Source organism: Castor canadensis, chromosome 15 (genome assembly GCF_047511655.1).
Source record: "Castor canadensis chromosome 15, mCasCan1.hap1v2, whole genome shotgun sequence".
NCBI classification, from domain to species: domain Eukaryota; kingdom Metazoa; phylum Chordata; class Mammalia; order Rodentia; family Castoridae; genus Castor; species Castor canadensis.
In genome coordinates, this window is record NC_133400.1 from 89,886,493 (window position 1) to 89,906,219 (window position 19,727).

Below are 19,727 nucleotides of genomic sequence, written 5' to 3' on the forward strand. Positions count from 1 at the left end.
GGACAAAGCAACATTTTATGAATGATAAGCACAGTCCTATTATCATGCATATTCCTAAGTTTGTGACAAAGCAAGATAAGTTATCACAACTTTCAGAACAATAACTTTGATTTTAAGAAATAAATTGGTAACTCTTTTGCTTTCTTACACAGTAAAACCATGCTTTGCTGTGCAGATTTTGGCAATGGTAAGAGCACATTGAAATTGCCAACCATTTTGAATCCTCCTTTTTTTTTTTTCTGTCTAGGTGTTTAATTTGATGGTATACACTGGTCACTGCTTAGAAGAAACTGTTTACTGTTGTTGGTCTAGTGTCAAGCAGCTTCTTGATGTTTTCATGAGAGAATTTGGAGCACATTCATCCAACATCTTATTGATATTACTCTACATGCTAACATTTCAAGTGGTTCATAATATTACGTTTTTCAATGCATCATACTTCTTATAATCTTTTCTAAACACAATGCAATGAAAGTTGCTTCTAATTTTTATATTCCCATTCCCATAATAATTATATTATTTATAATGCTATGCATGACTCTGAGTCTTGCCATCCATGAAATATGTGAAAACTTCCTTTTGTCTTCAGGACTCAGTTATTGAAAGAACAGCTGACAGTATTTCCAAGCAGAGAAGTGTTCACTTTCTGAACATACTCCTGCCCCATAGGATTCCCGTGGCTCCTCTTGCATCTCCCTAGTATACACTCCACCTGAATACCTCACTCTGCAGTTCCTATGAAGCTACCTGTAAGGATTCTTGGGTCTCCTTGTAATATGTACCTCACCCTTGAGACTGACAGCCATGAACCAACTAAAGTGTGTTTTCTTGTTACTTCATTGGCTAGACAAATACAGTCTAATAAATGCAAGCTAACAGCCTGTATTTGCTTGAGCCTGAAACACCACTCTCACCACTGAAATCTATACGATAGCTTTTGACAGTGGGGCATGGTATCAAATGCTTGTAATTTCAGCATATAGGAGGCTAAGGCAGGAGGATCACAAATTTGAAGTCATCCTTGTATCACAGACATGACACTGACTCCAAAAAAAAAGAAGAAAAATGACTATCTTCTAACCCCTGCTCATAAACTCCTAGTCAAATTAGTTTTTTTGTCATAAAAAAACTAATAAAAGTAAGCAAAGCATGCAAGTTATAAAGACAGTACTAGTAGATAATCATTAGATAAAACATTTTTATATTTATTTCACAAAGTGATGGAAACATAGAACCTTCCCTTCCATATTGACAGATTCATCTTGAGCTGCGTTTGAGTTGCTAAGCAGCAAAACCTGGTCAGGATGGATGTGTCCAATCAACAGCATCTGAACCATCTCCCACACCACTCACCACACAGGAACTGCTGGTACAAGTCACAGCAAAGGCCCCCATTTTAATATTCATCAGAAAATGGATAATTAGGGTGGCCAGCAAGGCTAAAATGAAAGAGAAAAAAAAAGTAACACTGATTCTATGATCCACTTCTCCAGAAGTATAGATGTGAAACCTACAGAGCTACCATTAGGATGAAGTTATTTTATTTCCTAACTTGGTGTAGAATCTGCCATTTAATTTTTTTATACAACATAAAAACATTATGTTTTATAAACATAACTTTACAGATTTAGAAAAATATTATAATTAAACTTATATATAATTTAATTTTTCCAAATATATTCCATTGCTTAGATAGAACTCACACAAACAAGCATTTATACCTATTCTTCTCTCTTAGTTGTGTCTATCAAGCTACCATAGTAAAGAAAGCAAAAAAAGTTTTTCCTATTTCAGTCTCTCAACAAAAGTATAACCTGCTTATGTTATATTTAGTACAAGGACAATTCAACATTATGACCAGCAGAAAAAGTATTTTAGAGTGTACAGTTTAAGGCTAGTAATTTAACTTCCATTTTATTAGTTCTTCAATTATTATCGATCATCACATACAACATATTATGTTAGATTCAGATATACAAAGTTGTCATTTGTATGAAATACTTCTAAGTCCATGGGATATAGTATAGAATTGATATATTTCTATATTTTAATAGCAATACAAAATATGAAGTGATAAAAATAATTATCTATTTAAGTATTTTATAGGTGACAAGAATTATTGGTTACTTGCCACTCTGTCTCATTGCACTGTCTCTTAGTCTTCATTTTTCTCTTTACTAACAAAAATATTAGCAATAATATATCTACCAATTTTTGAACATTTTATAAATTATGAATTTATAGAAATCATTCTGTATTAAATATTTAATAAGGTGATTATTACTGATCATGCTCCTTGTGCCTCATTGCATTGTTTCTCTACCTTATCTTGCAGTTTTAGTGTACTAACAAAAATATTAGCAATGATAATATATATGCCAATCTGAGCATGTGTTATTGTGGATTTTACAATACACTCTCAAATGTTTTCACATTTATTCTATCATGAATTTAAATGTCTGTTGCCAGAAGGATATATATTCTTCATTTGTCTTCATTTAAAATATATGTTCAATATCAATTTGTATAACTCTATAGCATAAAGAATTAGTAAAGATTTTTCATTTACAATAAATCTCAACAACTGGGCTTTTTCTGCACACATTCTTTTGTTTTAAATCACTTGTCTCTAAAGCATCTATATCCTCTGCATTGAGATGTCCATAATTCATAAACATCAAATGTCCATAATTCATAAACATCAAATCAAATACTCCATTGACTGCCTCAATGGCAGCTTTTCAAGAGTCAGATGTAGAGTTTTGAGTTTGAAACATGTACAGATAAGGAAGGGAGAAACTTAAAATGACAGTGAATTGGAACAACGTATTTACTAAAGTTACTTACAATTCAGCAGGTACATAGCGAAAATTTTTGTTCAGGCCATCTAGGACTTTCATATCCTCTGAAGACAAGTGGAAATCGAAAACCTATCACACAAGTAAGCAGCTATTAGCATACTTAAACTGTGTATTTGCCAATCTTAAATTAAATCATGAATCATATTTCAAAAACCTACCACACAAGTAGGCAGTTATTGGCATGTTTAGAGTGTGTATTTGCCAGTCTTGAAAATAAAATGAATCAGCAAAGACAATATTTAAAATATCTGAGAGTTTGTAAAGGCTGTTAAAGACATTAAAGCAAAACACTCACATGGTCAATAAACATCAAGTGAAAATTAAAGAAAAGTGACTTTGATAAGTATCGAAACTGCACAACACTATAAAAAAAATTTCAAAAGTCGCTGGATCAGAAACAAAGTTGAGATTATAGAATTCCTTACATAAACCTCCCAAAGATTTTGGAGAAAAGTTTTGAAATGTAGAAAAGGTTTTGTGGATGGAGTTAGTATTCTGCATCCACCAATGAACAACTAAAATGTGCACAGTGTACAATTCAAGTCAGGAATCATATACCTGCTCATTATATCAAAGAACTGCTTTGAAGAAGATCTCATTATCTACATTTGTGAACCTCAAACATCAAAATAAGTTTTAGCAATTTCTAGGATGTTGAAACAAATGGATCATTAAGACTTTGGTAATTCCCTAAAATAGTGTGTGTGTGTGTGTGTGTGTGTGTGTGCATGTGTGTGTAAAGGGAGAGGTTGACAATGTAACAACTGATGGATCTAAAAAGAAGCATTCATTGAACTTTTTCCAAATTGTAAATTATCAAAACAGTCACTTTTCTGTGAAGAATATGAGAGAACATACATAAATTATCTGGTGTGTATTCATTATGAAATTTATTAAAGTATTTTGAAATATAACCTAAAAATTAAAAACTACATCATAATTATGGATTACAGTCCTTAATATTTCAAACACTCAGCTTTCTACAAACCTATTGTCATGTTCATTGAAATATCTAAAGACTTCCATATCTAAACACTGAAAGACTTACTAAGGGTGAAGTTTGAAACCATGATTCTAATTTTTATATAACAGAATCATCTGTTAAGGGTAGAAAAGGTATTTGTAACAATAGATTAAAGAAATCTTTTCCCACTCTGGACAGCAAGACTGATTCTCAAGCACATTAAAGCAGTTGGGGAGAGCAAATGGGAAAATTGAAGGGTGAGTAGAGGCCAAAAAATCATTATTCTTTAAAAAATATATGATTTTAAAAATCATACAGATGTACTTGAATTTTTATTTCAAATAGTTTTGGAAAGCTGAACTTGAAAGAGAACACTTAGGAGGGAAAGACTACAATGTTAGTAAAATAACGGAATGGAACATTGTTGTAAATTGGTTATAAAAAACCACCCAGCCCACAATCCACATTTCCAAGTCTCCACACTCTTCGTTACATGAAGGTGAACTTTTTCCACTAAGAGGTGCTATTTCCCCATCCCTTGAATCTTGCCTGGTGTGCCACTTGCATTGGTCATTGGAACTTAACAAGAGCAGTGATGTGCCAATTCTGAGCCTAGGCATAAAAGGCTTTGCAAGAATCTGCTCCTAGTCTCTGCCTTGGTCTAGAACACTTTGAAGGGGTGAAGCCTTATTAAAACTATGTACAGTGGGGATTCCAAGATGGCAGCTAGAGGGAGGAAGCAGAAAGCGAGCCTCCTATAGTGAAATCTTGGAGAGATACTGGAGACACCCTTTGAAGGCAAAATCACTAAGAAAAGGCAAAACTTTGATCCCTCCACACCTCCAGCCGGCGCAGAGAATCTCCACTTCACGCTAAACAGAGAAACAAGGAGGGCCCCCGGGCCACCAGTCACTGGCCCCCAGATGGCTTGGGAAGACTTGGACCAGGTGAGCTTTGCGGTACCATGTATTCCCACAGACAACCCTGGGCCAGAGCAGCATAGCCCCCTGGACAGACTGACCTCCACCTGGGGAAAAAAGAGAAACTTACTAATAAGCAATAAGAACAATAAAGACACGTGGGAAAGAGGGTGGGGCCAAGAGTGCTGAAGATTGGGGGAAGGGAATCCTTCCCAGGACTTTAAATAAACAAGCCGGGTGGGCAGGAGAGGCTCTGGCGGGAGCGGGGGTGGGGTGCGCGCCCAGCAACCAGGAGCGGGAAAGCTGGTGAGTGTGGCGGAGGGAGGAAAACTCCACAGGAGAGGAGGGAAGACCCACTTCCCACATGAACTGTAAACAAACATGGTGGCTGGCAGGAGCAGCAGCACTGCCCAGTAATCAGGAGCAGGAAAGCTTGTGAAAGTGGCAGTGGGAGGAAAACTGCACAGGAGAGGGGGGAAGACCCACCTCCCACATGAACTGTAAATAAACATGCAGGCCTGAGAACTCTGGTGCAGTGTTACCTTTCCCAGTGTGCTTGGAAAGGGGAAAGCTTGTAGCAGTGGCTCGTGCACAGGAGAACTCTGAGTAAACAAAGCCTGCAGGGCCAGGTGAGTGTTAAGCTCATCCCTGAGACCTGCATGAATAACCCCGCAAGCGACAGCAGGCTGACAGCAGCGAGCAGGCAAGCCACAGCCACAGATAGCCATTCTCAGAACTGTCTCCAGACTCTTTTTTTTTTCTCTTTTTCTCCCTACCTTTGATGACAGAACAACCAAATTACACCTGCATGCTGAAAAACTTACTGAAACTGTATTGCATTTGAACTTGGGACACTTTGTGGGGTTTTTTTTTGTGTGTGTGTGTAGTTTTGTACTACTTTATGTGTCCCCTTTGATGAGACAACTTCAGAACAACATCTGAGGCACCATCTCCAGGATTGGAGACTGAGATGGATACACAAATTATTAAGACTGAAACTTCATTGCATTTGAACTTGGAGGTTTTTTGGTTTTTTAAAAAATTTTCTATTTTCCATTTTATTTTATTTTATTTTTATATATAGATATTTCTTTCATTTACTTATTTTTTATTTTTATTCTTATCTTTATTTTTTTTTATTTTTTATTTTCAATCCTCTGTCTCTCTAATGCCTGTTCAGCTTACTGTCGATTAGTACACTAACGCTCCCTGTTTATACCTTTGAAAGTTTCTTGTCTGATTCCTTGTTCTGTATTCTCCTCCTTGTCTGTTTATTTGTTTTTCCCTTTTCTTTAACTTCTTGCTTTCCATCTCCGCTCACCCTTCCATTCTAAATATTACAATTGTTATTATTACAAGCTAGAAAATACTTAATTGCACACAGTACAGGGACAGTAACAACACCAAAGAAAATGATGGAAGACAGGAAAAACAGGGAAACCAGTTTCCCCACAGCAAAAAATTAGTACAAGAACCAGAGGGGAATGAAGAAAACAGATACTCAGATCCAGACTCCAACAAAATGAAGATAAACTATGCTAAAGGACCCAATGAAGCCCACAAGAATAACTTAAAAGAAGACATACTACAAGTACTCAATGAGAATTTTATAGAGATGATACTGGATAGGGTCAACCAAAATGTACAGGACACACTCAAGAAATTCCATGACAACAAAAATAGAGAATTTGAAAAAGCAAAAGAAGAAATAAAGGAAACCATAGATGCACTGTATAAACACCAAAGTGAAAGAGAGAACACGTTGAATAAATGGATAAATGAACTCAGGACAAAAACAGACAACATTAAAGAGAAAACCACCCAGGATATGGAAAACCTCAGAAAAAAGAATGAAAGAGAACTGCAAAACAAAAGGGAAGGCCAATCCAGCAGAATAGAACAAACAGAAGACAGAATCTCAGAACTTGAAGATGAAATGGTAATTAAAGGAAAAACCGAAGAACTATTAATTAAACAACTCAAGACCTGTGAAGAGAAAATGTAGGAACTCACCGACTCCATCAAAAGACCAAACTTGAGAATCATGGGCATCGAAGAAGGAGAAGAGGTGAAAGCGAAGGGAATGCGTAATATATTCAACAAAATAATAACAGAAAATTTCCCAAATCTAGAGAAAGATATTCCCATACAGATGCAAGAGGCCTCCAGGACACCAAACAGACCAGATCAAAATAGAACTACCCCACGACATATCATCATTAAAACAACAAGTTCAGAAACTAGGGAAAGAATATTGAAGGCTGTAAGAGGGAAAAAACAAGTAACATACAAAAGTAAACCCATCAAAATCACAGCAGACTTCTCAACAGAAACATTAAAAGCAAGTAGAGCGTAGGGTGAGATCTTCTGGGCACTGAATGAAAATAAATTCAACCCCAGGATACTCTACCCAGCAAAACTATCATTCAAAATAGATGGAGCAATAATAGTCTTCCATGATAAGCAGAAACTAAAACAATATGTGACCACAAAGCCACCACTACAAAAGATTCTTCAAGGGATTCTTCACACAGAAAGTGAAACCCAACTTAACCATGAAAAGACAGGCAGCACCAAACCACAGGAAAAGAAAAAGCAAGACAGTAGAGAGTAACCTCAACTTAGGTACACACAATCAAACCCTCAAACAACTAAGACAACTAAATGACAGGAATCACCACATACCTATCAATACTAATGCTTAATGTTAACGGATTTAATTCACCCATCAAAAGGCACCGCTTGATGAAATGCATTAAAAAGGAAGATCCAACAATTTGTTGCTTACAGGAGACCCATCTCACTGACAGAAATAAGCATATGCTTAGGATGAATGGCTGGAAGAAGATTTACCAAGCCAATGGACCCCGAATAAAAGCAGGAGTTGCAATACTTATCTCTGACAAAGTAGACTTCAAACCTACATTGATCAAACGAGATAAAGAAGGACATTCCATACTAATAAAAGGGGAAATAGACCAAAAGGAAATAATAATCATCAACCTATATGCACTCAATGTCAACGCACCCAATTTCATCAAACATACCCTGAAAGACCTAAAAGCATATATTAACACCAACGCAGTGGTTGTAGGAGACTTTAACACCCCATTATCATTAATAGATAGGTCGTCCAAATAAAAAATCAATAAAGAAATTCAAGATCTAAAATATACAATATATCAAATGACCTAGTTGATGTCTACAGAACATTTCATCCAACTTCTACACAATATAGATTCTTCTCAGCAGCCCATTGAACCTTCTCCAAAATAGATCATATCCTAGGGCACAAAGCAAGTCTCAGCAACTATAAGAAAATAGAAATTATACCGTGTATATCATCTGATCACAATGCAGTAAAACTGCAACTCAACAACAAAAGAAAAGACAAAAAACATGCAAACAGCTGGATACTAAATAACTCATTACTTAATGAAGAATGGATAATCAGTGAAATAAAAGAGGAAATTAAAAAGTTCCTGGAAGTCAATGAAAATGAAAACACAACCTACCGGAACCTATGGGACACAGGTAAGGCAGTCCTGAGAGGAAAGTTTATAGCCATGAGTGCATATATTAAAAAGACTGAAAGATCCCAAATCAATGACCTAATGATACATCTCAAACTCCTAGAAAAACAAGAACAAGCAAATCCCAAAACAAATAGGAGAGAAATAATAAATATAACAACTGAAATCAATGAAGTAGAAACCAAAAAAACCATACAAAGATATAATGAAACAAAAAGTTGGTTCTTTGAAAAAATAAACAAGATCTATAGACTCCTGACAAACCTGACTAAAATGAGGAGAGAAAAAAACCCAAATTAGTAGAATCAGGAATGCAAAAGGGGAGATAACAACAAACACCATGGAAGTCCAGGAAATCATCAGAGACCCCAGCAGCACAGCAACTAAGAGATAGCATAGATAAATGGGACCTCATAAAACTCAAAACCTTTTGTTCATCAAAAGAAATGGTCTCTAAACTGAAGAGAACACCCACAGAGTGGGAGAAAATATTTGCCGGCTACACATCAGACAAGGGACTGATAACCAGAATATATAGGGAACTTAAAAAACTAAATTCTCCCAAAACTAATGAACCAATAAAGAAATGGGCAAGTGAACTAAACAGAACTTTCTCAAAAGAAGAAATTCAAATGGCCAGAAAACACATGAAAAAATGCTCACCATCTCTAGCAATAAAGGAAATGCAAATTAAAACCACACTAAGATTCCATCTCACCCCTGTTAGAATAGCCATCATTAGCAACACCACAAACAACAGGTGTTGGCGAGGATGCGGGGAAAAAGGAACCCTCTTACACTGTTGGTGGGAATGTAAACTAGTACAACCACTCTGGAAAAAATTTTGGAGGCTACTTAAAAAGCTAGACATTGATCTACCATTTGATCCAGCAATACCACTTTTGGGGATATACCCAAAAGACTGTGACACAGGTTACTCCAGAGGCACCTGCACAACCATGTTTATTGCAGCACTATTCACAATAGCCAAGTTATGGAAACAGCCAAGATGCCCCACCACTTACGAATGGATTAAGAAAATGTGGTATCTATACACAATGGAATTTCATGCAGCCATGAAGAAGAATGAAATGTTATCATTCGCTGGTAAATGGATGGAATTGGAGAACATCATTCTGAGTGAGGTTAGCCTGGCTCAAAAGAATAAAAATCGTATGTTCTCCCTCATATGTGGACATTAGATCAAGGGCAAACACAACAATGGGATTGGACTTTGAGCACATGATAAAAGTGAGAGTACACAAGGGAGGGGTGAGGATAGGTAAGACACCTAAAAAATTAGCTAGTATTTGTTGCCCTCAATGCAGATACCTTAAAAGCAACTGAGGCCAATAGGAAAAGGGGACCAGGAACTAGAGAAGAGTTTAGATCAAAAAGAATTAACCTAGAAGGCAACACACATGTACAGGAAATTAATGTGAGTCAACTCCCTGTATAGCTATCCTTATCTCAACCAGGAACACTTGTTCCTTCCTATTATTGCTTATACTCTCTCTACAACAAAATTAGAAATAAGGGCAAAATAGTTTCTGCTGGGTATTGAGGGGGTGGGGGGAGAGGGAGGGGGTGGAGTGGGTGGTAAGGGAGGGGGTGGGGGCAGGGGGGAGAAATGACCCAAGCCTTGTATGCACATATGAATAAAAAAAATTCTATGTACAGCAGAAGAACCCTATAGAATAGCTGAACCAGTGTCATGACCAGAGAGGCCTCATTGTCCTGCGAATGTATTATAGTGTTTCTTAAAACATTGATCTTGGTAAGAGGGTAAGGAATATATTTAACCTGTAAAGAAACAAAATAAATATCTATAGAATATTAGAATATGCAGGTGCAAGGAAATGCAAAATGCAAATATAATACTTATTTTAACAATAAAAATCACCCAATCCAAATCACTCATTTCAGAAAATAAAGAAAAGATGATGTCACTTACTCAGGACAAGGCTAACATAATTCTGAAACCCACATCTCTGTGCTCTCTGAAATCCTAATTCAAACTAGGCTATGCTCTCTCTCAATGAAGTTTAGGAGAAAGGTTTTCCAAGAGCACCTGAAATCTCACATATATTAGAAATGCTAGGGAAATAATTTGGCCCACAAATGTACTCAGGCATCAAGGAAATACAATTGTGAAGAGTACTACGTATCAATGTGGATGCACACAGCCCCCACTCAGCACCTGTATGTTCTCTCTTATCTCCTTTTCTTTGTAACTCTGGGCCAGTGGCACAATGCCACGTTGCAGCAGGTAGCGAAGGGCAATCAGGGCAGAACTTCGACTGTGCTTTTTTGCCATGGCACAAAGAATTGGGTCATTCAAGAGAACTGGGGAGCTTGGGTCCACCCTGCAAGAAAAGACAAATTCTGAATTCCAGAGGGTGAGCATTCAGCTCTTTGCAAGTATTCTAAACTCACTAGGGTACCCACTCAAGTCCAAGGATCCCATACCAGCAGGGACTATCTTTGAAGATTTACTCAGAAATGCATATTTTCCCCTGACGCAATTCAGCATTAACTCTAAAATACAGAGTGTGCAGGACTAAAACTTTTTCATAAACATTGATGTTTTGAAGAATCCTCCTATTGTCTCTGTTACCATCTTTTAGGTCGTTGAGTTCCCAGAGCGCCATAAGCAACCAGCACAATGTCTTTTGATTGGCAGAAATCCAGCAGTTTGCTCTGGTTGAGGTAAAGATGACATTCTACCTATGGATAGCCAAGATAGATATTAACAAAAATTGCTAAAGGTAAACAAAGCAGAACAGTGAATATTTATGTAACATTACATTTGAATTGAAAAAATCAATATTTGTGTACTGCGTGTGGAATTTATGGCCTCATACTTCTTAGGCAAGAACCCTACCACTGGAAGCACTCCACCAGTCCTTTCTGGATTGATTATTTTTGAGATAGGGTTTTGTTTACTCCTGGGTTAGCCTGGGCAGTGATTCTCCTACTTATGCTTCACCACATAGCTGGGGATGACAGGTGCACACCACTCTCCCCAGCCTTTGGTTGAGATGGGTTCTCATGAAATTTGTTTTGCTCCAGCTAGCCTGGAACCTTGATCCTCCAGATTTCCACATACTGAGTAGCTACGGTTACAGGCTTGAGCTACTATGCCAAACCAAGTAATGTTTTTCTTTCTCCTGCTGGTGACCTTTATCAGATTTACACATTAAAAACAATAATGACTAAAAGCCATTCTGACATGTAGTAAGTAAAAGTTCTTTAGTTCAGAAAGAAAAAATACTTTGCCCTGAAGATGGAGATTATTACTATAATTCCTGTCTCAGAATACTGATTTTTGAAAAGGCAGGAATTAAGGTCCCTTCCTTTCAGGAATAATTGCAGTTAAACTGATGTAATGAATAAATTTGTTTGCATACTAAAATTTATGTTAATAAAAGTAGACAGAGTATATAAAATGAAAATAATTATTCACAAATTCTAATGACTCTATCAGTCTCATAGAAATGATTGATTAAACCTCAAGAATTAGGCAAAAATTTGTCTTTAAATGGAATCTTTGCTATTGAAAAATTTCACCCACAGACTGAGTAATGGCAATACAGGAAAACATACATTCTTTAAAAGAGATCTGACTAGGACTACTTAAGAAAATGATGAAATAAACATCACTATTAGGTGAATAACCTGTCATGACATGCTTTCTGCTATGGTGCAATTTGGGAGTCATAGCATGCAAAGAACATTTCTAGTAAAAAATATTGAAGGTTAGTATAATAAAGGATTCAAATCTAACTCCTAATTAAAAGAAACCTGACATCAGACACAAATAAAGGACAGAAACATCCAAACTCCACACATCTTTGCCACTATCTATCTTATTCTCAGTCATCCTTATTTACCATCCATTACATGTTTTCATGGATTTCCTTGCTATACCCACTTCCTCATATAGCACCTTCACCTACCTTATATCTTAGCATTCATAATAACTCAGAGATAACTTCATTTTTAATTAAGAGTCTTATTAGTGACTGTTGACCCATGGGTGACCTTTACATCTCCAAATTCTGTATCAATTGGGCACTAATATATGCCTCTGTGTTCACTAAGAAGAAATACAAGTAAGGATCTTCCATGAGCCCTGAGACAGAGGCATTACTTTTAGATTCTTCTGTTCCAAAGAAGAAAGATGAATTTTGGGGAAAACAAGAATGGATACCTGACAGAAATAAAGAAATAAGCAAATTAATAAGAGTTGGAGAGTTCTCACCTGGTTGCAGACAGGTTTGTACTTGAGCCCTGGCTTATTCAGGATCATCTCTAGCTGCCTGTGGTTAAAATTGGAAACCCCAATGGACTTGGCCAGTCCTGCATCCTTACACTTCTCCATGGCCTGTGAAGGGAACGTTGTATAGTTGGATCAATTGAATATAAATGCAAATTTTAACCATTAAAAGGAACACTGTCAGGGGCTAGGTGTATAGTTCAATGGTACAGTGCTTTCCTAGCATGTACATAGTCCTTGGTTTGATGCCTTGGAATGGAAAAAGGAAAAAAAAAAACAGGAGCACACTGTCCAGAAATTATGATGCTCCCTGGAAATGATTCTGAAGAAAAAATAATTATGAGAAGAAACAGTGACAGGAAGAAAAAAAATTTCTGTGTCTTCATTAGAGGACTGAAAACATTACTGCATATGGTGACAAAAAATGCCTGTTCCTATTGTCCTCAGTTCTACTTGGTTCTACTATATCACATTAAAATAATGGATTCTTCCCCACACCTCTAGCAAAAGACCCTTAAAAACAACACATTTCTAGACTTCAGGGTATATATTGCTACATAGGACATATAATTTTCTTGCCTGGAAAAATGACCCAACTCTTCCTATTCTGGCATCCTCTGCTATCCCTTCACCAAGTATTCACTTACCTCCCACGTGGCACAAAAATCTACTGTGTCCAACATTGACTTTCCATTTTCATCTGTTGGAAAATCATCTTCCCCTGGCTGGAACAGAGTAATAGTTACATCAATCTCATAAAACACAAGTGTCCCACCCAGAGAAACACTCCTATATATATGCATATGAAACGGGACACTACCCATCCATGAATATGAGTGAAGCACCCCTCTACATACTTAGATTTGCAAAGTGGTTTACATGTGCAATTGTAAGGAATATCTTTCAGTTCTTGTATTTCTCTATACATTATATGTGTCATGAAACAATGTTTACACAGGTCCTAATGAAGTCTCTTGGTTAACCAGTGTTATTCTGCCTACTTCTACAGATTCATCTAGCAAAATGCTGTCTTTCAGTGAGAAATTTAGTATTTGCATGCCCTTAGCCACCAGCAACACTGGATTACACTCTTGACCCAGGCTAAACAATCAGTATTCTTTAGCTACCCAACCATCTGTGGGTCCAAAGGTAGGGATATGAACCAGATGGTCAATCAAGGTTGAATGCAAGATTCATTTTGATAGTGCAGATGTAGAGAATCTATAGGGTACTAATGAGCATGAAGCTTGAACAGTCTCAAGTACATTTGCCATCAATAGAAAAGGCTGGGGTAAATCCTTGGGAAATCCCTAATAACAATGATAAGTGGGATGCATAAACACTGTTGTTTCTGAAGACTACTTCTAATGTGTAAGTGTAGCCATTGCATGGTCTGCCCATTTCATAATAAACAAAATCTTTTGTATAACCTCTCTTGAGTAGATTATGATTACAAAACATAGAAATCGAGTACATATATTTATAACAACTTAAGATAACCATCTTGGGAAATGATGGTCATGTCCCCAAAGTTAATAATACAAACTGATAATAACAAAAGGTTAATAATATAAATTGCCTACCTTTATTGGCACTGGATAATGAATAAGATAGAGGTCAACATAATCCAATTGCAGTTTTTTCAGTGATCTTTCCAAGCTAGGTTGGACCAACTCTGGGCGATGGAAAGTACACCAAAGCTACAGATGATGAAGAATGGAATTTGTGCTGGATTAATAAATTATTCAAATTTATTTCACCTAATATTGACATATTTTGTACTGCAAAGAAACTGACGGTCAAGGGGAAAATACACCTTTCATTGCTGGGGTTCCTTTGATGTGACCTACTGAGGTAAACTCCTTTGTATGTTTGATCATTGTTAGTCAATCTACTGAGCATGGAAGAGAATATGTCAAGGGATAAATTTAATCATATAATAATGTCCAATCTCTAAATCATGATAACAGAGATTATAAAGCCATTATTTATCTAATCAGCTCATCAGATTAATATTGCTGGAGAAGAATTAGCATTCTTTTATTTATATAACTTAAGAGAAACACATTTTGACCATTTTGATATGTGCTGGATATGAATGAACACACTTATTGCTATTTCTCATTTGTTATATAAAAACTCTCTTATGGGTTTCTCTATATAAAGTTTTTGATTTATATTTCAAAAGATGAGAAATTTCAGAAAGTCATCTAAGGGATAAAGAAAGACATATTTGATTATAGTTCTGTGTGATTTCACAGCCCATGCTAAGTGACACTAATTTGAGTTGAAGTTCAGTATAGTAAATGTATGATTTAGATAGAGTAAGTATATAAAGTCGCAATCTTTCTCAGTTTTTGTAACTGAATCATATATGTGAGTTCTATGTGAATAGAAAATGTACCAATAAGCTCATTTCACTATTATGTCAGTTTTTTACAATTTCTGCGTCCTTATATCACATCATTAACTTATATACTCACACACAATATACACAGTACCTTTGAAGTGAGGAATATGTCTTCTCTCTTCACAGTGCCATCTGCAATCTTGCTCTGAATGACTTGTCCCACCTCCTCTTCGACATGGTATGAATAAGCAGTATCAATATGGCGGAACCCAGCATCTATAGCCATTTTTGTGGCCTCCATTGTTTTACTTTTAGGAACCTAGGAGAACAACAGAAGGTAGTATTTGGAGATACATGTTGTGAATGGTAGCTCAGAGTGAGTCTAGTGGACAGTTCAGTAGAGGACAGGATTTTAATACTCCAAAGTCATCATCAGATCACTTATTATTGAATAAGGGTGCAGGTGAATTACTAGCCCTTCTTAATGTATGCATGCAAATTACCCACCTTCATTGGCACTGGGTAATGAATAAGATAGAGGTCAACATAGTCCAATTGCAGTTTTTCCAGGAATCTTTCCAAGCTAGGTTAGATCAACTCTTAATGTATATATACGTGAATTACATATGTATGTTTATATACATACATTAAGAAGACCATAAATCATGTGTGCCCTCATCCATTCCCAATTTTTCCTATCATCATGTTAAATGATACATTCAGGTAAATTTCCCACAGTTGCAATTGGTGAAAATGTCTTAAGAAAGGAGATAAGAAGTAATCTAAAAGCCACTAATAAGGAACAAACAGAAGCTTCCAACTCCCCATTTACATCCTGATAAATATCCTGCATTTTGGATAGCTCTTAAATGAGATGAAAACATTCTGTTCATTTTTCCCCCATTATCTTGTTATTTTATCAGTATCCTTGACTCCATAAAGCATTTTGTCCTGTTGATGTGACATCCTGCCCTCCAACTCGTTCTGCAAGCAACCCTGCCTTGCATACTTTTGTTCCATTTCTAACAAATCAATTCACAAAAGGTAGTCAGAGTTTTATGTAATTGTAGCTATTATAATTCCTATGTTACCTTGTATTGCAGCCTTTTCCTTGTCTACATCCTTCCTGGGAATCTCCAAGATTATGTATCTCTTCTTAACATACTCATTAACTGGTGATTATAAATTCTTAAAATGCTGAACATTTGGGGCACAAGATATTTAATCAGTTTGCCCACACTTTACTCATATAAGAGTATTTTTTCATTTTCAAATATACCTTGTTGTGCATAATTCCTTCCTCTGTGTGTCTTGCTTCCAAATACATTCTTTACCAAGACCATCATGTGCCTAAATTTAAACTCCATATGGTGAGAGTGGCACATGGAAAGTTTTGATTAGCCATGTCCATCATTTACTGAGAGATGCTGAAGGCTATCCCACAGAAGAACAGCAGTGCCCCTCCATCATTTATTTCATGCTTCCTACTTCTCTGGATCTTGCTTTCATGAAAGGAAAAAGATTTCCTGAATTATAGAAATAAACATGCAAGTAAGGATGCTGATAGACAGTGTTCTGGACTGCTGAATATTTCATCTTTTCTTCTAAGCTAGGAAATAGATTTAAGCAGGGAAAACATAATGCCCAGAATAATCAAGAGTTGGTGATGAGAGGCTAATGCAGAGAAAAGACTGACAATCTTCTCTTTTTCCTGGCATACTTCTAGCCTGGAAAAACTGAGAACCAGGTGCATTCACAAGAGTCATACAGGTTATAGATCTCTTGACAGGCCATATCAACCTCCACTCATACTACATATGTTTTCTTTTGAACCATTCGCCACACAGCTAATGTTACCTCTTCAGGGGTATAGGTGCCAAAGCCCAGTCCAGGAATGAAGTGACCATCATTTAGTTTCACTTGCTGGTGTTTGGAATTCATTGCTGGTCAGTCCTCTGTCTGAGCAGTTTCTGTTTCCTCTACTGCCTGCACAGGGAATTTATAAATAGCAAGTCATAGCTCCTTCTGCCTGAATAGTGTTGATCCAGTGCCACTCTATGTCTAATTATTCATCAATAAGGCTGTCTAATGGTTAACTAAAAGAAGACAGAAGGTAGTGGAATTAAGCAATATTCCAGGCAGGTGTGGTCACACACACACCTAAGTATTTGGCAAGTTAAGACAAGAGGATCATGAATTTGAGGTCTGCCTGCCAAACGTAGTGAAAGGGAGTCTCAAAAAACCAACATTAGGAAAAAAAACAGACATACATGTGGAGAAAAATTGGACCAGACCATTTATTTTTGACAGATAATTATTTTTATTATTTTATTGCTGTATATTTAATTATATATAAGAAGGTATTGTATCGTGACATTTCCAAACATGCATATAATACAATTTATTATATGTTTTCTTTCCCTTTCCATCCCCAGGAAGTCCCACTTTGACTTTCATGACCTTGATTATTTTGTTCTGACTAGTCTTGACAAATAAATAATGGGATATTTGTCTTTGTGGACTCTCCTATTACATGATAATCTCCACTTCTGCCCATTTACCAGCAAATGACCCTGATTACATTTGTCTTAATGTCTGAGTAAAACTCCATTATGTATAGATGCCACTTTTTCTTATTCATTCATCCATTGTTCAGAAACCAAGCCCAATTCATAATCTGGGAATTTGAATGGTGCCACAATAAACAGTCGTTTACGGGTATCTCTATAGTAACTGACTTTGAATTTTTCAGAATATACCCAGAAGTGTTATTACTATATCATATGGAGGTTTTACTTTTAGTTTTTTGATGAACTCCACTCTAATTTGCATAATAATTCTTAAATAAATTTGTGAATAACGAAAAGCACTTATTTTTACTAAATTTTCTCTACACAATATCCCACACATCATTCTAAATTATTATGGGATTGATTCAACCTTTACTGATCATTTATTAGATTGAAAACCTTCAGAGATCTTTTTTCTTGTTTCAAGGTTTTTGTTTTTGTTTTGTTCATAATGAAGCCCGTACTTACTACTTGATCATACATTATTGGAAATCATGACATATAATATAACATACACACATACACACATAAAAAATGTGTAGCTAATGAGCATTTCAAAAAATTTTGACCCTCAAAGAAAATTGTAATATTTGATGCATACAAATGAAAATTTCCATGCATGTAAGTGAAAGTATGAACACCAGTATAAAGCAGAATATAGGAGGAAAACAACATCAGAAGACATTTAATCTCATAAATTATATAGGGATACTCTTTTATTTTGCATTATTTCATTAATATAGATTATTAAAGTTATGTTTGTAATCATTGGAACTAGTCATTTTCATGTCTCTACTTAAATGGAAGGTGTTTGCAAAAGGTATCAGTTCACCTTTTGTTCTGAGGTTTTTAGTAGGACTTTAGTGTCACATAACCATGTCCAAGAACCATTTCTCCTTAACTTCTCAGCTTTAGTTATTTTTAGAGGGTTGACACACTCAACTCCATTTTGATTCTGACAATTTGCCCTTCATCTCTAAACAAACCTCTGAAGACATAGCTGATTAGTCGTTCTGTGGATTTTATTGTCAGCCATGGGATTTGAACTCAGGGACTCATTACTGCAAGGCAGACACTCTTACTGCTTGAGATGCTCCTCCAGCCCTTTTTTCTCCTTGAATAATTTTGAGATCAGGTCTTGCAAACTGATCAGGCTGGCTTTGAACAGTGTTCCTCCTGATCTCTGCCTTCTGAGTAGCTAGGATTACAGGCATGAGCTTGTGGCTTAGTTTTAACAGTCCCTCATCATCAGGATGAGATCTGTCCTGGTTGATAGAATTTGATCCCATTTTAGGAGAGAAGTAACAGATAGCTAGGATTCATTGCCAATAAGACCTTTTTAGCAAAATTCAAGCAACTAAGAGGCTTAGGAGAGGTAGCTCTTAGTCTGGGCTTACCTGAAGTTAATTCTTAAATTTAATTCTGTCTGTCCTATACATCCTAGGTTGTGAGCATACTGCTCTGTTATAATTGTGCTTCTGCAGAATATTGAGGCAATAGTTATAAAATTTTACAAGGAAAATAAAAACAAAACCAACAGAATAAATTTCAAGAGAAACTAATTCAAAATTGAGTACTTACTAGAGTCATTTTCCAAGAGTTTTACTACAAATGCTTTAGAGAATGAGAAAGACTAGATGACAGCAATGTTGAGAATTTTGAAAAAAAGTTTAGCAATTGACAAAATGATCTAGTTATTTTCATTGCATACAGCATTTTAGGATAATTACTATGAGTGACAACATTATATCAGCACCATCAAACTTTCTTTATTACCCTCTCAAAGATGCATTTAAATTTTTAGTGTAAAGAATGACATAATTAAATCAAAGATCTGTGGCTCGTGCCTATAATCCTAAGTACTCAAGGGCCAGACATCAGGATGGCCATGTTTCAAAGTCAGCCTAGGTAAATAGTTTGCAAGACCTTATCTCAAAAATACCCAGCACAAAGAAGGGCTGGTGGAGTGGCTCAAGTGGTAGAGCACCTGCCTGGTAAGCATGAGGCCTGGAATTCAAACCCCAGTAAAAGAAAAGAAAGGATTATATAATTTTACCTTTTATTTTGGCCTTTATGAATGGATGAAATATATTTTAAAAACATATGTAATAAAATAGAATACACATTTACTGATATATGCTGAGTTTGATCACTGTCCTATTCTTTTCATAATATGATTGGTGTTGCTCGGAGTGCAGTGTGTGGAGATGTCCAATCACTTTCCTTAAAGATGACAGTTGTGAAACAACT

General features: G+C 36.2%; 1 protein-coding gene across 1 annotated transcript; it reads right to left on the reverse strand.

Moving 5' to 3' along the window:
* Positions 1-1,186: 1,186 nt before the first annotated feature.
* LOC109680006 (aldo-keto reductase family 1 member C13-like) lies at positions 1,187-16,921 on the reverse strand. The gene is made up of 9 exons (XM_020155024.2): positions 16,765-16,921; positions 15,059-15,226; positions 14,141-14,257; positions 13,205-13,282; positions 12,543-12,665; positions 10,896-11,005; positions 10,479-10,644; positions 2,848-2,930; positions 1,187-1,439 (listed from the first exon to the last, which is right to left on the reverse strand). Exons 1-9 carry the CDS (start codon positions 16,846-16,848, stop codon positions 1,397-1,399), a joined length of 972 nt encoding a protein of 323 aa, XP_020010613.2. The 5' UTR covers positions 16,849-16,921; the 3' UTR covers positions 1,187-1,396.
* Positions 16,922-19,727: the final 2,806 nt, after the last annotated feature.